General features: G+C 56.5%; 1 protein-coding gene across 9 annotated transcripts; it reads right to left on the bottom strand.

Annotated features, from left to right (window-relative positions):
- Positions 1 to 195: 195 nt before the first annotated feature.
- On the bottom strand, positions 196 to 13563 carry EHMT2 (euchromatic histone lysine methyltransferase 2). Of its 9 annotated transcripts, XM_027058089.2 has the most exons (28): positions 13473 to 13562; positions 12760 to 12826; positions 12443 to 12661; positions 12092 to 12345; positions 11171 to 11255; positions 11035 to 11075; positions 10761 to 10916; positions 8557 to 8694; positions 8326 to 8440; positions 8054 to 8155; positions 7681 to 7829; positions 7437 to 7580; positions 7122 to 7357; positions 6860 to 7042; positions 6660 to 6742; positions 6226 to 6332; positions 6002 to 6124; positions 5815 to 5916; positions 4944 to 5048; positions 4674 to 4828; positions 4423 to 4590; positions 3834 to 3978; positions 3419 to 3496; positions 3048 to 3163; positions 2852 to 2938; positions 1361 to 1439; positions 1044 to 1219; positions 196 to 699 (listed from the first exon to the last, which is right to left on the bottom strand). In XM_027058089.2, the coding sequence occupies exons 1-28, from the start codon at positions 13512 to 13514 to the stop codon at positions 519 to 521; spliced, it is 3636 nt and encodes a 1211-aa protein (XP_026913890.1). In that variant the 5' UTR covers positions 13515 to 13562; the 3' UTR covers positions 196 to 518. The 9 variants fall into 9 exon arrangements, with proteins under 9 accessions (XP_026913890.1, XP_026913891.1, XP_053078987.1 ...); XM_027058090.2 differs by lacking the exon at positions 8054 to 8155 and having other exon boundaries at positions 13473 to 13563; XM_053223012.1 differs by lacking the exon at positions 12443 to 12661 and having other exon boundaries at positions 13473 to 13529.
- Positions 13564 to 13802: the final 239 nt, after the last annotated feature.

Below are 13802 nucleotides of genomic sequence, written 5' to 3'. Positions count from 1 at the left end.
GCAAATTATTTTGTGGTACACTCACACCCATGACTGGACTCTGTCCACAGTGGTCTCTCACAAGCCTCCCCTCCCCTTGGGTGGCTGTCCACACCAGTCCATCCTGCTCAGTCCCTTGGGCCCACATTCCCTCTGGCTATGTGTGCTTCCTCCCTGACCAACCCGCTCTGGCCCCTCAAACAATCACCAAGACAGTTTATTACCAAACCCAGTATTTATTGAGAACAAAGGAAACCAGCTGGCATAGAGGCCCAATTTCAATTCATCAAACTTCAGCTGAGGATGGGGAACAGGGAGCGGCCAGCCCTGAAGTCACCCTCCCAGGGAAGAACCAGCTCTGGGAGAGAGGGGCTGTCAGACCTCCAGGGCCCGGCTGGGGGTCTCTGGCTGAGGAATGTGTGAAGGGCTAAGGGACAGAAGAAGGCAGCACCCCCAGGTGTGGGCTGTGAGCAGCAAGTGGCAGAGGGGGCTGCTGAGCTGGTGGCCATCCAGGGGTGGGGGACGTGTGTGGTCCACGTTCAGGGATTGACTGGGGGCAGGGAGCCGAGCTCAGGCAACAGCTCGGGGTGGGGGTCCAGGCGGGCCAGGCGGCTCTGTTCCAGGGCAATGGCCTCGGCTGAGTGCTTGCACTTCTCAGAGCCACACTGACAGGTGAAGTATTTGCTTTTGATGTCCCAGAAGCGGTCACCATAGTCAAACCTGTCAGAGGAGCAGAAGGAGGCGATGGGATCCAAAGCCAGCTGCCCAGGCCTACCCCAAAGCACCCACCCCCATCTTCTCTGGACGGACTCCAAGCCCTTTGCTGTTTCACGGACCTGCAGCACTGGCACTGCCTGTGACTCATTAGACATGCAGAAGAATCTTGGGCCCCATCCCAAATCTACTGAATCAGAATCTGGGAGGCTCAGGACTCCATCTACACGGACATCAGAGAGGCTCTGCTCTACTCCATGCCTGGAAACCAGGCACTCTCCAGTCTTCAGCTTCTGGTCCTAAGCTTACCGCATCTCCCACACCCCTGGCACACACCAGAGACACCTCACCCCAGCTCCTCCCCAGTCCGGATGTCTCGGGAACTGAAGAAGGCAATGCGTGGAAACCGGAGGTCCTGGTGCAGCATGAAGACACGGACAGGGATGATGTTGGGGTCACACAGGTGGTTGATGAAGCGGCTGATGTTGCCATAGTAACGGGCATCAATGCAGTACACCTCTCCGTCCTGAGGGGAAGGTGTCACTCTTCACATCTACTACTACCCCGCTTGCCTGGCCAACTTCCCCACCCATGGACCATCTAGTCCCTCCTCCCCAGCTTTCCATCAGCTGGCTGGGAGCAAGGTACAGAGGGGTCTCCTGCTTACCTTGTTGTCTAGGTCGAAGAGATAAGAATCATCCTCTCTTACATCAGCCTCAGCATCGGAGATCAGCTCCCCAACGTACCTGTTGGGCAGGAAGTGGTGGTTCTGAAGGTGAACAGGGGTTATCGGGAGCTCGCTCCAGGCCCTGTCTCTCCTCAGAACCCCATGGAACCCTCTTTCACAATTTGTCAGCTGCCCCGTCTGTCTATGAATCCCACAGACCTAGATGGCTGAGGTAGGCAGCCAAGGCAGAGTGGACATGGAGGACAGCAGACATCTTGGGAGTGGGGGAAGAGGTGGGTGGCTCCCCTCTGGAATGAGAATGAAAAGGAGGAACAGAGAACACAACAGAGGGAACAACACTGGGCATACTCTTGCCAGCTGGGGTCTCCACCGGACAGCTGGAACAATGGGCAGGACCAGCAAATGTGGGGGAAGTTGGGGCTGGTGGGCTGGGGACGAGCTGGAGATGCAGTGGTGGGGAAGGTAAAGGGAAGGGCCTGAGCTGCACCAGAGGAAGAATCAGCGAGTAGGGAGACACCAAGCCCCTGTGGTTACAGGGATCAGTATCTATAGGCAGGTGGTTTGGGCGGGGAAATCCACGCAGGTTTAGTCACTAGGAGGTTTCTGGACTAGGAATCACACAGCAGGTGGTGGTGATGCCAGGCAGTAGGACAGGAGAGGTTGGGGCTGCAGGAAGGGACAGAGCCACAGGGGCTGTGAGGAACTCTAGGAAGGAGCTGGACACAAGGACACCCACATTTAGAAAGTGGAGGAAGAGAAGTTGGTGAAAAGGGAGGATGGATGGGTCAGAGGTAGGACAGCGTCATGGGAGCCACAGCAAGGGAGAGTAGCAGACGCTGGGAGAAGGAGGATCAAGATACGGGGTGACGGGCGGGTTGTCGAGAGGTGGTATCAGCAGAAGGGCAAGGGCAAAGGCAGATTCCGGCAGGGATGAGCAGTGAGTGGATGGTGGGGAAACTGAGGCTCAGGAGGAAGGGGCCATTTGAACAAAGTTGAGAGATGACCCAATAAGGAGAAAATGGATGGTCCTGTAAAGAGGCAAGTGGGGCCAAAGGAGGCCTAGATTAAGTCTGCAGGCCATGGAGTAGGAGCCAGGGGGCAGGAGGGTTACAGATGCTGAGAAAAGAAAGAATTGCTGGAGAGAAGTGAGGCCCTGGTGACTTGGACAGAAAGGTAACTTTATCACCTCCATTTTGCAGATGAGCAAAATGAGGCTCCAGGAGGTTAAGAACTTGGCCCAGGATACCCAGTGACAGAGGCTCAATCCATGTCTGTCTGTCTCCCAGCTTGGAAAGGCAGGGGAGGGAAGATGTGGTAGTGGTGACAGAAGGTTCTGAGGTCTGAGCAGGCTGGGAGCAGGTACAATCTGGCCAGAGACGGGCAGTGGGAAGGGGTGGGACCCATCAGGGAGGAAAGGAGATGGAGGCTTGGGAGTCAGCTACGGCTGTGCACCCTTCCACCCCTACTCACTCGCAGATGAAGGTTCCCTGGGGGATGGTCTGCAGGGCTCGGACCCCCCAGCCCATCTTGGCTGTTCGGTAGAGCTGCAGTCGCACTCTGGGGGCAGGAAAGGGGGTGACATTAGGTGGAGGAACCCAGAAACCCCCACCGGAGGGGACATGGTGGTGAGGTGGGGGTGAGGGTGGGCTGCAGGGGTGGGCCTCACTTGATACCACTCTGCACCACCCGGTTCTTGCAGTTTCTCCAGCAGGAACACGCCTGGTTACACTCGAAAATCAGTGGGGGCTCGATCTTGTTAAATTCCTGGAGCAGCCGTCCATCCTGGGGTCGAAGGAGGGAAGGACAAGTGGTGTCTGTGTGGCGCCCACCTCGGCTGCTAAGGACGACCCCCAGGACTCCACAGAAAAACCCACCATGGATCCCAATGCCACAAACAGGGAGAACGGGCTAAGGGAGGCCACATGCTGGGTGCAGAGAACAGGAACCACTCCACCATGCCCTTGATTTGCATGTAGTTGGGTACAGGCTCACCTCTATCCTGGCACGCCCCTGGAAGCCCAGGGTGAGGGCACATACCTTGTCATACCAGCAGCGAATGCTGAGCTGGCCACATAGGCAGTTGGAACTGGAACAGTCGTCCACACACGTGCAGTGCTGGGGCAGGAGGCAGGGGATCAGCTCGGCCCTCAGAAGTGGCCTTGTCCCCTCAGCAACCGGCGCTCTCTGCCCCCCAACTGCTGTCCTTTCCCATATTAGTATGGCGGGTGGTGATGCTCCCGGGGCGAGGGACAATCAAGGTATTGCTGATTGGGGTGTCCCCAGGGCTACCAGGGGCCCATATGATACCTTCACGTGTCCCAGAAAAAGGACCCCTTTCCCAGATGCATGCAAGCCCACGCCAGAGGTCCCTTTCAGCCCCACTCCACTGGCCAGGTGCCTTGTCGGCCCACAGCTTGTGTGTTCCTCCAGGAGGTCCCGGGCCCCCGCTCACTTGCAGGTGGGTGATGTTGCGGTCGATGTTCATGGTGGACGTCTCACAGTTCTCTGAGATGTACTTGTAATCCTCCGGGCAGGGCTCCCCGTCCACGCCGTTGACGCAGGGAATAGGCACGTTCTCATAGCCCCGAGCCACATCCCTGATGGAAGGGAGACGGGGCTGGGGGTGCTACAGGATGGGGTCAGGGGGTCCACTAGGTACAAGGAGAAGCCTAGGAGGTTCCTGGGGCTGTGGGAGGGAAGGGCATGATTCTGGGGGTTCACTGGGGCATGGGAGGTAAGGTCGTCAAATAAACTGCAGGACACCCAATGAAAATTGGATTTTGGATAAGTAAGACGTAATTTTTTACTATGGATACGTTCCAAATACTGTGTATGACGCTCTTAACGCTAAAAAAGTACGTGCTGCTCGACTGAAATTCCAATTTAACTCTATTTCTGTTTACTGTATCTGGTATCCTAGCTGGGGGTTGGTTCTGGTGATTCAGTGGAGCCTGGGGAGGGTCTGAGGGATGTTCTGGAGGTTCAGCAGGGCTGCGGGAGAAGGCAGAAGGCTGTCCTGGGTGCAGAAGGCCCGGGCTCACCGGCAGATGATCTTCTCAGTGCGGATGGCCCGATTCCCCACTCCAAGACGAAGCTTGCGGTTGAGCTGCAGCGCAAACCACACGTCGGAGCGCTCAGGAGTCAGGTCCCATGCTGTGTCCCCCTCCTTGTTCCGCAGCTCAGGGTTCGCCCCGCGTGACAGGAACAGCCTGGGAGGGGACAGGAAGCCTGTGGGGTCTGGGGCTGCGTGAAGGCGCTGGGGCGTCAGGGCGTGGGGTGGGCTGGGGCTCACAGCACACAGTCGTGGTAGCTCTCCCGCGCTGCGATGTGCAGGGGTGTGTCACCGTGGTAGTTGACAGCGTGGAGGTCACAGCGTGCGTTGAGGAGGACCTCAGCGATGGCAGCACTGCCAGTGAAGGAGGCCCAGTGCAGGCAGATGTTTTCCTCCTGTGGACGTGGGAGGGTAAGGGTGGGTCCAAGCGGTGAGCCCTTGAACCCAGCCTCGTCCTTGCTCAGGGGGCCAGGACAGTCCCCACCTCCACTACCCCCAACCAACTCTCACGTTGTCTGTGAGGGTGACATCGGCGCCCCGTGTCAGCAGCATGCGGATCACCTCAATGTGCTTGTGCTCTGCAGCCCAGATAATGGGCGTCCATCCCCCACTGTCCTGTGGGTGGGGAGAGAGGGAGGAGGGTGAGGGGTCCCCCTTCCCCTGCCCCGGGCACGCCCAGCAGCTGGCCCTGCTTCCCAATGGAGCATGTGGTCAAGAGCACAGGCTCTGGGGCTAGACTCTGAGTGTGAGTCTCAGCTCCATCACTCACATGCTTTGAGACTCCAGATAAGTCTCTGGGGTCTCAGGTTCCCGATCTGTAAAATGGGACTAATAGTGTCTATTGCTCAGAGTTGTGGAATAATTTTTCTCATTCTAAAAGACACATACTTTCTAGGTCTTTCCACTCAAAAGTCCTAGAACACAGTGGCCCAACAGCAATAACTGCTGCTAAGGACACAGACTGCAGTCTCTAAAAAAATCTCTTTGTACTAAAAGATGCACTCAAAAGCGGTTGGGTCCTAACAAAAATCACAGAAGCCTAGTTCAAGGGGCTCCTCCTGGACAAAGAATGGAACAATTCAAAGATCAATAGGCTAAAACACACCCAACATATGACAAAGTGAGAGGTGATAAAGAGTATCATCGCACACTTCCAGAGATTAAGGCAGCAACTCATTATTCTGAAAACTGACAGAAAAAGCAAAAAGGAGAAAGGTAAAGAAAAAAACACAAATGAGGAGGGAGAAAAGAGGGACACACTAGAGCAAGGCAAGATCACGGAAAGGGTCGGAGGTCAGCTGAGGTCGAAAGGGGGCCCAAAGCCCGAAGCTGAGCCAAGGACCCAGACGAAGTGGGCGGGGCAGGCAGCCAGGCCGCTGACCTGGGCGTTGACGTCCACCTGTCCTGTGCTGAGCAGCAGGCTGACCATCTCCAAGTTCCCAATTTTGGCTGCATGGTGGAGGCAGGTGGAGCCATCCTCCTCCTGAGGAAGACGTGGGCAGATGAGTCCCCCGCTGGCATCTCAAACCCATCTCAAACCTAGGCCCCGGCTGGCCCGGTCACCACACCTTGCTGTAGACACAGCCGCCACGCTGCACCATGTAGCGTGCTACCTCCAGGTGGTTGTTCACCACAGCCTCCATTAGCGGGGTGCGCTGCTGCTTGTCCACTGCATTGATGTTGGCTCCTGCCTGCAAGGAGGGGGCATGGGGGCTGGCACCTCAGAAGGGCTGGGGAAAGGAGGGCGTCTGGGGGCCTGGTCAATGAGGCAGAGGGCTGGGCCCATGCTGACCTGCAGCAGCACGTGGCAGATCTCCACAGAGCCCTTCTGGGCGGCCGCGTGCAGGGGCGTGCGCTTGCTCTGCTGATCGCTCTGGAAGTTGGGGTCCAGGTTGTCCACTGTGGGGAGAGCCCGCCACACCGGAAGAGGGAGGGACAAGTGGTGAGCGAGCTAGGGGGCAGGTGGGACCTCCTCCAGGAAGGCTTCTTAGGGCCCTAACCCATGTCAGGGGCTCCTCCTGAGCAATGTCATTAACTCCTCTGAACATCCACTGGGAAGGCACAACTGATGGGTTAGCTGTGTGTCTGTCTCCCCTACCACACTAAGTATTTCAGGGCAAGGACAATGGCCTCCGTTGCTGCGCTCCTGGCCCTGAGCCCAGTGTCTGGTACATAACCAGTGTTCACTCAAGGTCTGCATAACAAACGAGTAAGTGGAATACTCACACAGCATCAGGATCACCTTCTGCAGCTCCCCTTGCTTCACCGACAGGTACAACTGCCGGGGGTGGAAGCGGAGTTTCTTCCTCCTGTCATGGCGAGGGAGAGGTGTAGGCTCCTCAGGAGGAGCATCAACCTCAAAACCTGCAGATCCACCTTTCAGCCCCAGCCCTGGCCGCCCAGCCCGAGAGCAACCCCTCATTCACCTCTCCGATTCCTGGATGACCAGGGCCTTCTCCAGGGCCTCTCGGCCTGGCCCAGGTGGCAGCCCCACGGCTGAGAGGCAGCCCCCATTGGGAAGAGTCAGGGAGGGCCCTGAGCTGTCGATGGTGTCAGCCAGAGGGTCACAGGGTGGCCGCCGGGGCTCCCCATGCCCTCGCATCCGGGCACTGTGGGAGAAGGTGCTGATGTCTACAAGCAACGGGGCCAGGGCAGGGAACAGACAGTCGGGAAGGGGGAGGCCAGTACCTGGGCTGGGAAGTGTCTGCTCTCCCGGGGGCATCCTGAGCCAGGGGTGGGGGGGCAGGGGCTGCGGTGCCAGCTGGTGGGGTCACCCCATCCCCCCGGGGGATGGTCACCTCCTGGGCCTCAGATGCATCCTCCCCACAGTGAGGACAGAAGACCATGCCGTTCAGCTGGGACACACAGGCCTTGTGGAAGCGGTGGGCCACACGGAAGTCGGGGTGGCACTCCAGGAAGGTGCCCTGGGAAATAATGTGGTCAGGATCTAGAAGACCCCTCCCCAGTGGGGCACGCTGCCTGTCTGCCCCACCGGTCACTCACCGCCGTACAGAAGTAGCCACAGCCTGGGCAGCAGTGGTGTTTGACCATGCGGGCACGGTGGGTCTCACAGAGCACCATTAGTGCCACGCGGCTTGACGGCCTCATGGTCTCCCGCTTGAGGATTGCGGCATTGCAGCCTGACAGCTGTGACAGCGTGAACGGGTAGGAAGAGGGTGAGGCTAGGGCCCGGGGCTGGATCCCCCCCGACCCACCGGCACCTCTCTTCCCAGCTCACAGGGCCCACCTCTCCATCCACACTCTCTGTGGCCATGCACTTGTGCCCAGCTCTCTCGCTGATGCGGTCAATCTTGGGGGCCTCCATGCGGCAGCTGCAGAGGGGCAGCTCCTCAAACCCCCGCTCTGTCTCCAGTGAAGACGTGTCATTGGATACCCCTTGGACGGAGGGAAAAGGGAGCTGAGGGAGGCCATACCCATCACCCACAGGGACCACTGGTAGGGCCTCGCACCCCCGCCCTGCCTTTCCCTCCAAGCTCTAGAACTCCCAAAGCCTGGCCATGGACAGACACCTCAGCTCCGGTGGGGTCCCCCTCCTCCCCGTTCCCTCCAGCCCAGAGGGTGCCCCCTAGTGGCTCGCCATCCCAGCAATTGGCAATTACCAGCGTGGTTGGGGGAGAGGGTCCCCTCGCTGGGCAGCTCCAGGGACCCCAGAGGGACCTCCATGTACTCACTGGGGCCTGAGGAGCCCACACCATTCACTCCTGACACAGAGACAGAGAGAGTGAGAGTGCGAGCTCACAGGTGCCTGGACGCGTGGGTACATGCGGGTGTACGTGCATGAGCACATGCATGAGCGTGTGTTCATGCACGCTCTCTGGGGGCTGGCAGGGGGGCTGGAGGAGGGGACCCAAGAGCAGAGGAGCCTCCTCACCTCGTGGCTCCTTGGCCCGTGGAGGTTCGCGCTTCCGCCGTTTGCGGGATGGCTTCACCCATGGGCTGTCCTTCCGCCACTTCTTCTTGGCTTTGCGCCGGCCACTGGAACCACTCTGGGATGGAGGAAGAATTAGAGAGCCTAGCCCCCAGCCCACTACCCCTGCTCTGGGGACTCAGACCTCCAGCCCCTCAGCCCCCACTTCTCAGGATGCCAGTCTCCAGCTCTTACCCTGTCAGACTGATTGCCAGACTCCTCATCTTCCTCTTCTTCTTCCTCTTCTTCTTCTTCCTCCTCTTCCTCTTCTTCCTCCTCCTCCTCTTCCTCCTCCTCCTCACTTAGTTGTTCAGCCAGAGCTTCAACCTCAGACTGGGAGAGAAGCAAGGCAGGGCTGGGGAAACAGCAACCCTCAGTCCATAGCCCTCTCTTGGGAAACAAGCAGGGCAGGACACATCCAACCCCCAAGACTCAATGAAGCAGGATAAATAAAGAACTATTACTACTGGGGTGCCCGGGTGAGTCAGTCAGTTAAGCGTCCAACTTTGGCTTAGGTCGTGATCTCACAGTTCTTGAGTTTGAGCCCTGCGTCGGGCCCTGTGCTGACGGCTCAGAGCCTGGAGCCTGCTTCGGATTCTGTGTCTCCCTCTCTCTCTGCCCCTCCCCGGCTCGTACTCTGTCTGTCTCTCTCTCAAAAATAAACATTAAAAAAAAATTTTTTTTAAAGAACTATTACTTCTGTCCCAGGATGGCTCCCTGGAGGAGGTGAATGGACAGGAGAGGAAACAAAGGGTGTGGGATGTTAGCTGTGAAAAGGAAGGCACCTCACTCACAATGATGAGTGTGAATCTTGATGACATATTAAGCAAAAAAAAAAAAAGTTCCAGAAAACAAGCACAAGTTTTATGCTTTTTATGAAGTTCATATGTAGATAGGACTACCAGTGGTTGCTAAAAATACCAGATGAAAAGCTAATGAAGAACTTTGTAATAAGGAGAAGGTTGACGTCACAGAAATCTACTATCAATCTTAAATACCACTAACAAAAAGACAAGACGTCCCATGCCCGCTTATGCGATGCAAGAGGAAGCATGCATACCAGCTATCAAATCTTCTCACCATTAAAAACAAAAACAAAAAAACACCCAAAGCTGATTATGCTTCTAGATCTAGTTTATAAAAAATATTGAGGGGGCACCTGAATGACTTAGTCGGTTAAGCATCCTACTTTGTCTCAAGATCTCACAGTTCATGAGTTCAAGCCCTGCATTGGGCTATCTGCTGTCAGTGCAGAGCCTGCTCTGGAACCTCTGTCTCCCTCTCTCTAAAATAAATAAACATTAAAAAAAAAGAAAAAAGAACATGTCAGTCGCCACCCAGTCAACTGATTTTAAACGTGAGAAATTCTGTAGGACAATCACCCTGGCTTCTTCAACAAATAAATGGTGAAAAAAAAACCCTTCTTTTTCAAAGACAGGTAAACCTACCTTTAAATCAAGAGAGGCCTAAGGCAAATGTCAATCAAACCAATGTATGGAGCTCATTTGAATCTGGACAAACAAAAACCCACCTATGAAACAACTGAGAACACATGAACACTCATAGCAAGGTGATGGCTACATTTTCTAGGTTGTGAAAACAATTAAGCAGTGATATTAAAAAACAGGAAGAGGGCGCCTGGGTGGCTCAGTCAGTTAAGTATCTGACTTCAGCTCAGGCCAGGGTCTTGCAGTTCATGAGTTTGAGCTCTGTGACGGGCTCTGTGCTGACAGCTCAAAGCCTGGACCCTGCTTCTCTCTCTGCCCCTTCTCGGCTCACACTCTGTTTCTTTCTCTCTCTCAAAAATAAATAAAAACACTAAAAAATAAAAATAAAAAACAGGAAGGAGCCTGATGTTTAGAGATACATACGAAGACATTTCCAGATAAAACGATGTGATGGCTACTTTAAAGCAGTCAGGGAGGTGGGTGTGCTGGGGGCAGAAGAGAGGAGTCAAGAGTGGCTGTGTACTGAAAATTGCTGGAGCCAGGTGAGGCTTCATGAGGGCTCACCCTTTGCTCTTTTGTATGTTATTTGAAGTTTTCCGTGAAAAAATGTTAAAAAAAAAAAAAAAAAGCACAACAGGTAAGACAGCATTATACTGCACAGGCAAACTTGTAGGAGATAAAACCAAACCAAGAGCAAAAGAATAAACAAGCAAGCAAACAACAAAATGGAATGCTAAACCCCAAGTCCAGGATGGTGGTTGCCACCATGGAGAGGAGCAAGGGGAGGGACTGGGGTGGAGCATGCACTGGAAGTTACGGACCATATGGGGCCCTGAATTAGGGGGTGTTCACAAGGTAAAAAGGAAAGAGACAAGGCAGGGAATGAAAGACTGGCGATTGAACCTTGAACAAGGTACGTGCTGACAGGGAGGTAGGCTAGCTCCTTCTCACCTTGCTGTCAGAGTCCACACGCTCATCCACAGAGTAGGAGTCGTAGTAGAGGCTGAAGTCGTCCCCCACCACTGTCTCCCACTCCTCTAGGGACCCTGGGTCCCCTTTCTCCATGGTCACTTCTCCTGAACCCCGGGCAGAACCCAACTCCTCCGACTAGGAAAAGATCAGAAAAATGGAAGCTGCTGGTACTTCCCCCCCAGCCCATTTCCCTTGAGGGCAGGATGAGGCCCCCTAGGTGGAGAGGCCTTGTTTTCTGCCTCTCCAGGCTCACCAGGCCACCACCGGAGTTCAGCTTCCTCCTTTTGGCCACATCTAGAAGGAGAGAGAGAAAGGAGTAAGGCCTGTCCTTAACCCTCAGGACCCTGAGGTCTCATCCAGCAGCAGGTTGGGTGGGAGGTGGGACTGACCTGAGGTCATCTTCCCCAAGGAGTGCACGTCATCACTCATGCGGAAATGCTGCACTTCAGGGGGCCGCTTCTCAGGGACTGGGGGCTGGGGGCCGAGAGGGAGCACACTTAGGGTCGGGAGTATCTCTGGTTGGGCCCGGGGGCCTGGATTAGCCTGCAGCCCTGGGTGAGGTGGAGGGTAGGTGAGCCACACCCTCAAAAATGCCATTTGAAGCTCCAGTGAACCAGAATGTGGCAATCACAAGAACTGCTATATCCCCAGAAGTAGTATGTTAAGCACATCCCACACCTAACACTTATCTCTTCAAGATCGCAGAAGCAGGCCCTTTTTTACCCATTTTACAGATGAGAAAACAAAGGTTCATGTTTTGCCCAAAGCTACCTAAAAAACCATACCCAAAACAAAATCATACCAAGAGCCCTAAAAATATTGTCATAAAGCTTCTGAAATTCTGGGGCTTTGGTCCTTTCCCTCACCTCCTACCCCTTAGGGATTTATAGTAAAACCCTTAGAACCTTTAAAAAAGGGAGCAGGGACAGTGTCAAAGGGAGGAAAAAGTTCCCTTGGGGCTTGCTTTGAGGTAGAAAGAAAGAGTGGTCTGAAGTTTCTTTAGTCATTATCATAAGAATAATTATAAAAGTAGCTACACAATTAACTCTCTAACCTTTGTCTTATCTACTTCCCTCTCCCCAAGAATGTAAACTCCAGGAAGACAGAAATTTGTCTGTTTGTTCAGATTAACCCCCAGCCCAGAATTTGACACACTGTAGCCCCTAGGTAAATATGTGAAACTGGGAATAGATTAGAAAAGGTCTGAATAAAGTGTAAAAAAAAAAAAAAAAAGTGTAAAGAAAGTCCACAAGGGGTTTACTGTGGATTACTCCTGTCTCCCCACTCCAACCCTCTCCCTCAATCCTCACCTGCCCATTTCCTGGTTTGGACATAGTTTTTCTGGCTCGGTGGACCTTGGGCTGCCCCTCTGGGCTGGGTGTGGCCGGAGGGGGTTCAGGCCCTGCTGCTGCTGCCCCCTGGGCGCCCGGCATACTCAGCAGCCTCATAGCTAAACTCTGGACCGATGGGGGTGATTTTCCAGCCCCTGTCATTGACATCTTGGCCCGGCTGGGACAGGCACCCCCCTTGCTGGGGGAAGAGGGGAATGACTTTGTGGCATGGCCTGGAAAACAGACAGGCAAGCAAAGGCAAGATAAGAGGAAAAGTAGTCAGAGGATACCCCACTTCACCCCCCACCCCAAGACTCCCCAGCCTCTCACCCAGCAGGATGCGGCCCCCATGGAGGTCCCCATCTCCCTCGAGATTCTCAGGTTCATCCCCAATGAGTGGTGTGGCTCCTACAGGGGTGTCAGCCCCCTCATCACCCACGGTGACCGTGACAGAGGCTGGGGATGAGGGGCCAGCAGGCTCCAGGGAGTCGGGACTGGCCTTGGGTAGGGTCTCCTCACTACGAGGGGTGTCCCCCAAAGAGCCATGAACTGTAAGGGAAAAGAAAAAGTTTGGGGCTAAGCTCTCAGGGAATCCTGTGTTGGGGGAGGTGAAGGTCCAACTGGGCCCGTTTTTCTGCTGTACTCACCTCTTTCAGTGGCTCCTCTAGGCTCCTTCTCCAGCACCAGCACCCCCATCTCAGCAGGGGCCTCCCCCTGGCAGGGGACACAAGGTAGAGGAGGGCTAGTCAGCCCTGTAGGAAGTTGGGGAGCCCAGGACGCCTGGGCTCTGGGAAGAGAGAGTAGGCTCCGGGGCCTACCTCTTCCTCTATGGGGCCCCCCCCTTCCGCGGCCTCGGCTACCCGGGGGGGCCGCACGACCCCTCCCCCGGGCCCGCATCAACCCCCTCCCTCTCGGTAGACCCCGCATCTCTGGGGCCGAGAAGAGAGGAGGGGGAGGGGGCGGGGCCTCCGCGCCCCGGCCCCGCCCCCTCCTCCCGGCTGCACGCGCCGCTCCCCCTTTGTCCCCCAGGCCGCGGGGACCCCGGGCACCAACCCCTCCAGCGCCCGCTGCCCCCCAGCCCGGTGGACGGCCCCTCGTGCCCCTCGCGCGTGCTCCTGGGGCCCCGGCGCCCGCCGCCCACTCGGGGGCAGCCGGCGGCTGCACGCGCGCCTCCGTGCCCACTCCCCCCACCTCCCACCCCCTGGTCCCCTCATCCGCCCCCGGTGCTGGCCCTCCGGATTGCTGTAGGTCCCGTCCGGGCCCCCCGGCCCCGTTGCACCCCCGGAGCATTGCACGGGCGCGCGCTTCCCCCGGGCGCGCGCGCGGGCATGCACCCGCCTCTCCCCCTCCCCTTCCGCACCTCGGCGGCCGCCGCCGCTGCAGCTCCCGCCGCCGCCGCCATCGCCGCTTGCGCGGGGGGCTGAGCCGGCGCGCGGCCGCCCCGGGTCACGTGGGCGGGGGAGGGAGGACTAGGAGGAGCCTTAAAGGAGCCACTACGCGCCTTCTGGCCATTTTCCCCCGAGAGCAGCCTCGGAAATGGCAGTGGCTGTCCTAAGCTGGGACTGCAGGGGAGAATTCCTGCCATTCCTGGTGTCAGCTCAGCGGGGAGCCGAAGGTGAGGCACGCCTGGGTCCAGGTGTGGCTTCTCCACCCCCCGCCTGGTTTTAGGTAACGAAAGGAATGTCTGACC

Source organism: Acinonyx jubatus, chromosome B2 (assembly GCF_027475565.1).
Source record: "Acinonyx jubatus isolate Ajub_Pintada_27869175 chromosome B2, VMU_Ajub_asm_v1.0, whole genome shotgun sequence".
NCBI lineage: Eukaryota > Metazoa > Chordata > Mammalia > Carnivora > Felidae > Acinonyx > Acinonyx jubatus.
The sequence above is the reverse complement of the archived record's forward strand: the minus strand, read 5'-3'. Positions and strand labels throughout refer to the sequence as shown.

Bases quoted from the DNA above. Each gene is read 5' to 3' on its own strand.
- EHMT2 (XM_027058086.1), bottom strand. From the start codon at position 13,039: ATGCGGGGTCTACCGAGAGGGAGGGGGTTGATGCGGGCCCGGGGGAGG. The intron at 11,076-11,170 runs GTCAGTCCCACC...CTCTCCTTCTAG, and splicing joins CTTGGGGAAGATGACCTCAG to ATGTGGCCAAAAGGAGGAAG. The intron at 8,156-8,325 runs GTGAGGAGGCTC...TCTCTGTGTCAG, and splicing joins ACGGGCCAAGGAGCCACGAG to GAGTGAATGGTGTGGGCTCC.